This window comes from Delphinapterus leucas, chromosome 11 (genome assembly GCF_059928025.1).
Source record: "Delphinapterus leucas isolate spDelLeu-1000000601 "Yukka" chromosome 11, BTC_Dleu_Yukka2, whole genome shotgun sequence".
Classification (NCBI taxonomy): Eukaryota; Metazoa; Chordata; class Mammalia; order Artiodactyla; family Monodontidae; genus Delphinapterus; species Delphinapterus leucas.
Window position 1 is genome coordinate 102,344,268 of NC_143139.1, and position 8,873 is coordinate 102,353,140.

Here is an 8,873-nt window from a genome sequence, read left to right on the forward strand (position 1 = left end):
CACTGTGTCAACACCCCCAGCCAGAACCCACACGCAGCCTGCCACATGCCAGCGTGCCCGCCCAACTGCATAGCACCTGCCCCTCCAGCAAGGGGAGAGCTGTTCCCGACTGTTCCACAGCCAGCGCCCAGCTTAGGCACTCGGCCCACAGCCCTGCTCCCTGCCTCCGCCTCACCTGCCAGCCCTGGGCCCACTTGAGAGGTGCAAGGGTCTCACACCTGCCACCTGTGCCGGCGGAAGGACCACCCGTGCCTACAGCCCCAAACTGCGGCTTGTCCCCGCTGCCTCAAGAGGCAGACGCGACAAGCAAAGGTCCCAGAAGACAGCCAGAGAGGGGTGGGGCTGCCAGGAAGGACAGGAGCACTCTCCCGAGCCCTGAAGGTGGTGGCACACAGGCCTGCTCCCTGCCTGCAAAGGCCGCCTTGCACACAGCCACAGACCAGGTTGCCCTGTGCAGCCCTGAGGGTCCTCTAGACCAGGGAGAAGGGCATGGCCCTGCACCCCCAGCCTGCTAGCTCCCCATGTGTTCCCCAGAGAACCCCCTCCACTCCCAAAGCCACTTGGCCCGCTAAGCCCCCTCCGGTCTGCTTCCCCCACTCCATGCCCAGGGCAGTGCTGCCAGGTCCAGTCCACACTGGCAGGGCCAGCTGGAGGCCCCTGCCTCTTGCCCACCCTTTGTGGAAACAAACCTGGAGGCGTGACGAGGGTCAAGTCGGGGAAGCACTCACCCGGGCGTCGTGGAGGAAGGACGGGGGTCCCTGTTCTGCCCCCAGCTCCCACCCAGCATGGCAGCAGCTTGAAGCAGGAAAGACAAAAGCTCTCCACCTTCACCTCCCACACTCGACAAGCAGGTCCAGCCCTCCGCTCAGACCAGCCTCAACACTACTGCCCACACCAGCAGAAGAGCAGGGGCGGATAGGGAAGGCCCAGAAAGCCCCCGTGTGCAGCCTCTGAGGACCTGTGAGATGCAGTCCCACGTCCAGCCTGCCTGGTCCACCTGTGACCTGAGTGGGCACAGGAGCCTCAGACCGAGCTGGGGGCCTGGGCACAGGCCTGGACCCAAGGGCACTGGCAAACAGACCCCAGCAGCCCAAGAGCACACACTCCCCAGGCCCCCAGAGGCAGAGGAGCTGGGCTGCAATCTTAGGAACCCGCCACTCTCCAGGATCACGGAGGCAATACCAAAAAGGTCAGCAGCAGGCAGGTTGCTGCTGGCTGGGGGAGCAGGGGTAGTGAGGGGCTGTGACTCTGACTCACCAAACCTCAGCTTCCTGCTCCCCTCCCCCTCCCACCACTGACACTGAGAGGAGGTGGCAGACAAGACAGGGTGGGGGAGGACAGGTGTCTGCTGGTGCCTCACCTACCTACACACACACACACACACACACACACACACACACACACACACACACACACACACACACACCCCGAAGCCCCCAGGGTCCATCCAGGCCCACTCCCAAGGGCCACCCTCAACAGGCCCAGGCTGGCTCACCCTAAACTGTGGCTCCTCCCCCAGGGCCAACTTGGGTGCAGCCCCAAACCACCATCTCGGCTCAGCCCTGGCTGGCACCCAGGGCTCACCCAGTTCTTGCCACGAGGCAGCAGGAGGAGGAAGGAAGGGAGGTGTGTGCGGATGGGGACAGTAGCCTCTGCCCCATCTCCCTCCCGAAGCCAGTGGGCAGGTGGCCTTCAGGGGGCTGCTTTCCACAGCCTCTCCCCCAGGGAAGTGGACAGAGTGGCTGGCCACCGGCCACTGCCCACCCTCCCTACCCCATTCATCGTGGGGAACGTCTACTCCCACGTGCAGGGCTCCACCCTCCAAAGAACTGAGCGCAGGCTTTCCTGGAGGTGTCCAGGCCGCCTACAGAGGTTGGGGGCGGGGCGCGGGGAGGATGGCACTAGGCTGGGCAGGTGAGCATTCCCCCGCCAGCTCCTCCTCTGGGCCATGATGGTCCCAAACTTGGCCCTCAGGTCTCAGCCCAAAGAGCGTCACCTCCTCTAGCCAGCTCTCTGCACCCTGCCCAAGTCTGGGGCCTGCAGTGGGACCGCAAGAACCTCCCACCCTCTAACACAGCCTTCTGGGATTCCTGGTGCACCTGTTGGCCAGCTGAGCCAGACAGGAGCTCCACGAGCAAGAAGCTACATCTCCGCATCCAGCGCTACACAGCCCTCGGCCTAATTAGGACTTGCTGATCACAGACAGCCGCTGCACCACCCTCCCGCCACGATCAGCCCCGCTCACACACCACAGGCAAACAGGTTCCTCAGTAGGAAGTCCAGGGCAGCTTCTGGAGCCCCAAGGCACACCAGCGCTCGCCGGCCCTCCCTGTAAGGGCTCACCGTGGATGCGTCCTGACTCCCTCACCCTTCTCTGAGACCCCAGCCCATGCCTCAGCTCTGTGCCAACAGGGGCCGGGCTGCAATCTGGCTGCTGGCCTGAATCCTGGGGGTGGGGGTAGGGCTCTGCCACATCTCCCAGTGTCCCCCACCCAGTCGAGCTCTTGAGGCCATGAAGGGGACCTACAGCAGCTGAGTCCCCTGCCCCACCTTGGGGTAGACAAGAGAGAGGACACCTCCACCCCATGGTGACAGGACTAATCCAACCAGCACAGCTGTGCGTCACAGGGCGGGACTTGGGGGGGCCCGAGGAGGAAGGGCACAGAGATCCCCTGAGACACAGATGGGGACAAGAGCTGTGTCCCCACAGCCAGCCCCGGGGCAGGGAACACAGAGCTCACGTCCGTCATCTGCTGGCAACGCCATCACCAGTGCCAGGCTCCGATGCCTGGGCCGGCCCAGGCCAGCATGTGCTGTGGGCAGAGGCGAGGGAGGATGGCGCCCTCCGCTGCCCGCCCCTCCCTACACCCAGCGCACACACCCTGAGACGAGCCGGGCCTTACGAAGGACGGCAGCGTCCTGCTGCAAACCCAACCTCCCACCTCAACACACACCTCCACACACAGGCCGCTCCCAGCTGGCCACAGCACAGGACAAGTGCAGAGGGGCTGCAACCTCTCCAACCTCCCCGGTCAGACCCGACTGGCTCTGACCCAAGGACTTGGACCCTCGGGCTCCCAGGGTGGGGCTGGGAGCCAGCCAAGGCCATCCCAAACAGCCCCAACCTGCTCCAGAGAGAGGGCAGGAACATGGGTGGGGAGAGTAGATGGGGCCGAGGAATGTGGCCAGCTCAACATGGTCAGGACCAAAAGAGGCCAGGCCAGGGGTGGAAAGTCTTCTTCTCAGATGTTTGGGGGTGGAACCCCCAGCAGCAGGAGGGGTCCAGCCCCTCCTCCCTGGCAGATATGCACTCGGCCATCTGGTCAGATCAAAGACACACCCCGGCACTGGTCACACTGTGTAAAATCAGCTGACCACCATCAGGGCACTCCCTGGCCAGGAACTGGGCAAGGTAGTCTCTCTGGCCCCCACAAAGTCCCCAGGGCTGGGCCAGGGTGCAATACAGGCTAACCCCATGTCCTTAGTGAAGGAGCTCCCCCAACTCACCAAGGGAGGAGCCTACACCTTCTGAGATGAATGGAAGGGAACCACCCAGTCCCCTCCCTGCCCTCCTGCCTGGAGCGGTCTGCCAGGTAGTAACCATGAAAGCAGGGTGCTTCCTCAGGTAGGACTCCGGGACTCAGCGCCCAGAAGGTCCGCACAGGGTGTCCAGATCCAGGCCAAGGACAAGCCTTCCACCACTCGGCACTCTCCACTGAACCCAAAAGACTCTATGTCTTGCCCTAGCCTAGTCCTAGGCCTGCCAGCACGCACGGGTGCCTGCGTGCCACCTCCCGCAGAGGTGCCCACTGTCTGTGCCAAGTGCTGTCCACACACTGGCTGCTCAGCATTAACAAGACACCCATCACTTCCTGGAGCCTTCTGTGTGAACAGCTCCATGTGTGTATGTCCACCTTGTGCTCAGAGCAGCCTGGGAGGTCTGTGTCACTCACCCTACCCCCAGATGAGGAAGGTGAGGTGCGGAGGGCCGAAAGACTGGTCCAAGGTCACAGAGGTATCAAGTGGCAAAGCAGGGACCACTGAGCCTCATGCGGTGCTCCTCTGCTTCAGACTCCCCCACCACCTCGCTCTGCCCTCAGCCCCACAGCCGGGATTCCAGCTCGTGGGCTTGTTCCTCACAGGGATGGACCAGTCATGCCAAGGGAGGCCCTGAGGCTGGGTAGCCAGCCAGCAGCTGACCAGCTCCAACCCCGGAAGACAGTGGTTAGGGGGCTCCATGGCCCCCCAGCCCTACTGAAGGGGACATCTTGAGAATCACTCCTTCCGGTCACTTGGGGTGAGCAGGCACTGTGGGCGCCAGCCTTCTCCCCTGCTCTGCTCAGAGGCCACACACACCTGGGGTGCCCACCGCCCGTGTGGCTCCAGCCAGCTTGTCACGGAGCCCACCCATGCCTCCTCTCACCTTCCTCACATTCACTCCAGCTGCCACCACCATCAGCATGCCTCCCACACTGCCCTCGGCGTCCTCAGCCTCCAAGCTCACTCTGCTCATGCAGCCCCTGCCCTGGCACGCAGCCTGGGGGCCCTCACGCTGGGGCAGCACCTTGGCCAGCCTTGTCTCCCTGGATCCAGTGCACCCCGCTGCTGCAGCTGGCATGTCCTCCTCACTGCCCCCTCCCCACATGCCTTGGAGCAGACAGCTCTCCCTCTGGGCCTGTTCAACACTGACAGTGAGCCTGCCACGTGCAGACTGCAGGACGAGGACAACTGGTCCTTGCCTACAAGAACGCCCTCCCTGAAGGGAGAGACATGCTCATGACTGAGGGTGTCGGGATGGATACGACAGGAGGAGTGGAGAGGAGGAGCGAGTGTTGAGTGAAAGGGCGTGAGGAGGGTCTGGAGAGTGTGGAGTCCAGAAGGTACAGGCTCAGCCAGAAGAAAAGCAAAGAGGAGTGCAAGTCCGGGTCCTGGATGGTGACAGAGGCAGCTGGGGTGACAAGAAGCAGGGTAGACTGGGGGTCTCGACCCCACTCTCAGGCTCAAGGTTCAGCCCCAGCCTGACCACACAGCCACCCCACCCCCCAGTGACACGCGTGCCCTCCTGCAGTTTGGGATCTGAGACCCCAGCTTAGCTCTGGGGTAGGCTGGGTGCGAGTCCCAGCCCCTCTGGGGGCTCAGACCAGGCACTCAACCTCTCTGCCCTGACTGCACTCTACACATGGGGGCAACGACAGGGAAACCTCGGTGAGCTGCTGGGAGGAAGAAGTGAGATCACGCACACAAAGGGCTGTGCAGGGCCTGGCACGCTGAGTGCACACCCCAACACTGCTGTCTCCACGGCTGTTGCTGATGTCACTGTCAGGCTGTTTTCTCCTACCCCCTGGGCTGAAGGGCTCTCAGACACGGGCGCTGACCCTAGACACGGACCTCCTGGCCATCGGCACCAGTCACCACACCACTCTCCCACCCAGGGCTTGGCTGCAGGCATGAAGTCGGCAGGCCCTCTGCCAGGAACACTCTTCTCTCTCCTCTCCACAGTTCCCTCTGAAGTCCTCCGAGTTCCAACTCAAACACCACCTCTTCAAGCAGTAGTCCCTGAACCCCACCCCTTTTCTGCATGCTCCCCAGCCTCCTGTACCTGAGACACGGCACAGGGGCCGGAGGCTCCAGACCAGAGGCACTGGGGGTCAGAGGAGGGGCTTGCAAGTGAACGTTCCGTGCCCCTGGAAGCAGAGCCGCCCGGCAGTCCGCCAAAGCAGAGAGAGCCCATCCCACCCAACTGGGAGTCGGGAGGCCGAGCCGCCCCAGGGCCCTCCCACCTCCGGGGCGACGCCGAGACGCTGTCGGCCCGGTTCTGCCCTGACTGGGGTGGGCAATCTCGGCCCGCCCCGTCTCGCCGTGCTGCCCACCTCGGGGAGATCGGCCCTCCGTGACCCCCGACCCCGGACTCCTAACCAGGGCGGCAGGTGCCCGGCTGACCCTGGGGCTACCCCGCCGCCCCGGCTGATCCTCCCCGGCTCCCGGTCCCCAGCCCTCAGCCCTCGGCCGCGCGCCGGCACTCACCGCGCGGGTGCGGCCCGAACGCCACCAGCACGAAGTAGTCCGCGAGCCGCGCCATGGCGAGGGGCGCGGGCGGGCTCCGCGGCTCGGGGACGCGAGGACGGCGCTCTCATGGCCCGGCCCCGGCCCTGGCCCGCGCACCCCGGACGCCTCGGGCCCGCTCCACGGCGGCGGCCAGGGCTCCAGCCGCCATCTTCCCAGCCAGCCGGCCCGCCCGGCCGCGCCGTGCGTCTGCGCGGCCTCGCTCCGCCCCCCCGCGGGCGGGGTCCGGAGCGAAGCTCCCTCATTGGACCATCGGCGCGGGCTCGGTTCCCGGGGGCGGGATTCAGCCGCTCACTACCCTCAAGCGGTGACAGCGACGGCGGCTCGGGCGGGTCAGCGGCAGGCGCGGGCCGGGTCAGAGCGCGCCTCGCCGTCGCGGCTCCCACGCAGGGCGGAGAGGGGTCGGGCCCCGCCTCTGGGAGCTCTGTCTGGGGTCCGCGTGGCTCCCGGGGCTCTCTACCCCGGCGCTGTCAGTCTGCTGGAAGGCCCGGCCCTACCCACAGGTCTCCCAAACTGGGGCCCTAAGCCATCCCCTGGGGCTGACAGCCTGGTGATAGGGGGGAGTACCCACCCAGGCCCTACCCTTGGGGTTCCCAGCCTGAGGAGGGCTCTGGCCCCACTTGGAAGCCCAGTCTAAGTGAGGTGAAACGCTTAACACATGTACTTTTGTTTTTTTAATTTCTATTTATTTATTCGTTCATTCATTCATTCATTTATTTATTTTTAACACATGTACTTTTTAAAAGGCGCGCTGCACGTCCTGCCGTAAAGAGCCGCGTACTAGGCCGTGAGGCGCCAGGGCCCGGGTGCGCTGCTTGGGAGAAGGCTGCACCACTCAGCGTCCCTGACAGTGCCCACCACCCTCAGCGCGGGGGCCGGCCAGGGCCTCCCCCGCAGTGACACAGGGATGGGCAAAGGGGACACAGAGTCTAGGGCAGAACACGCTAGGAGAGGAGATGGGGTGGGGGGAGGGGCAGCCTCAGGGCTGCTCGCTGACAGGCTGGGAGGGGGAGGCAGGGTTGAACTTGTTTTGGGGTGACTTTGGCTGCTTCAAGAACCTACGAAGGAACAAACTGCTGGCGTTCCTCCTCCATCCCCTCGCAGGGGCCCGCCTGGACAATGAGTGGAACACAACCCAGAGACAAGCGCTGAGGGGGAAGACCACCAGGCTCCCCTCCCTGCCTCTGGGCGCATGCCCAGCCACAGCCTCCTCTGCTTCTGGACGGTACTGGGTAGATAGGCTGAGAACCCCTCCTTTTTGCCCCAGCTGTCTTGAGTTAGCTTTTGTCACTTACACCCAAAAAGGTCCTCACCGCCACATTACCACACCACTGAGCTTGTGCACGGGCAGGCAGTGTCCCAGGGAAGCCCTCTGGCCTAGCACATGAGCCCAGGACTGGCTCTTCCACAGAGATGGTGGGGACCCTGCACTCCATTTTCTTCCACTCTCATGCCCTCCTTGCAAGGAGCCCATTCCTTGAGCACCTTAGGGTCAAGGGTAGGTTTGGGGTCACGTCTAGACCATGACAGCCCCACTCAAGTTCCTTGCTACCACACTGCCCATGCTACCCTCAGAGGCACTCGCTGCTGCCCGCTTCCTCTCAGTGTGGCTCCAGTCACCTGTCATCCTGCCAGCATCGTTGCCCCCTGCCAGACAGTTTTCACTGTCCTCACCTGGCAAACCCCAGCCACGCACAGTCCTGCCCGTCCGTCTCCTCGAGGCCTGCAGCGCCAGCTGGTGCAGAGTAGCCACAGTGACACCGCGGCCCCAGCTGTGGATGCACTCTCGCCACTGCCCAGCTGCTGACATCTGGTCAGCTCTGTTCTCTCTGCAGTCTCCTCTGACCCCCTTCCCGTGTCTCAGAAATGACCCCACTGCCCTCCTTCACAGAGAAAACAGACTTGCATCACCCCAAGTCTGCCCCCCTCACCCCCGCCTCCCCCTCCACAGCGACCACAGAGGCTCTGCCCTTCCTGCCCCCTCCCCACCTCTGGCTGTTTGCTAGGTACCCCCATCCTCAATCTTTCCCTCTCTGTGGATCCTCGCCATCGGGATTAAACTCGGCCTCTCCCACCTTAAAACACTCAAGCAAAACCTCCCTAGGTGCTGTCTGCCCAGCCAATTGCCACCCTCGCTTTTCCTGCTCCACGATGATTTCTCTCTAAAGCATTCCTCCAGGGGAACCTCTGGTCTGCTTCTTGTGTGTTTCCATGGGTGAGCGGTGCTCTGAGTGGCTCCGCAGAAGCGGCTCCTCCACTGAGGATCAGTGGGGGGAAGCCCGTGGATTTCCCCTTGGGGGGCACATGGACAGTTACAGACCACAACTGCCACGAGCTGCTGTGCAGGGGCTGTGGGATCACAGGGGGTCTCTGATCCAGTCAAGAGGGATAGGGGTGAAATAAGCTCCCAGGCTGAAGCCTGACGCCAGAGGACACCCTGCCCGTGGGCTGTCGGGGAAATGAGACCCTAGGCCTGTGGTGGCAGCCAGTGTTCTGAGAGAAAGAGTGCAGTGGCCAAGGGCCTAAGAGACTGCGAATTTTTATCTATTTCTTCTTTATTGGTGGGGTGAGTGATACGGTCACATGTGTTTTGGAAAGACGGTACTGGCAGCACTGTGGAAGGCAGATTGAGGGAGGACGGGGGTGCTGGTGGGAGAAGCAGCAGCTGCAGAGCCGGGTCCACCCCTGGGGTCCCTTGCCTGCCCCTCTTCCCACGCCGGGTTCTGTCCTCTCTCTTCACTCTCTGTGGGTGATGGTCACCACACTCCTCACCTCTCAGAGCCTTGCCAGCTCCAAAACTCCCCAGACTG

The 8,873-nt window shown here is 63.5% G+C and overlaps 1 protein-coding gene across 10 annotated transcripts in view; it reads right to left on the minus strand.

Annotated features, from left to right (window-relative positions):
- SBF1 (SET binding factor 1) overlaps positions 1–6,235 on the minus strand; it is a 28,194-nt gene extending 21,959 nt beyond the window's left edge. For 5 of the 10 annotated variants that reach the window (XR_016395095.1, XR_016395096.1, XM_089921526.1 and 2 more), the window contains exon 1: positions 6,025–6,235. Coding sequence is in view for 8 of the 10 variants with exons in the window: in XM_089921526.1 (XP_089777652.1) it covers positions 6,025–6,079 (55 nt within the window). In the remaining 2 variants the exon portion in view is untranslated. Of the gene's footprint in view, positions 1–2,741; positions 2,782–6,024 lie in introns of those variants that run through there. The other 5 variants (XM_089921529.1, XM_022597039.2, XM_089921528.1 and 2 more) reach the window with 2 other exon arrangements.
- Positions 6,236–8,873: the final 2,638 nt, after the last annotated feature.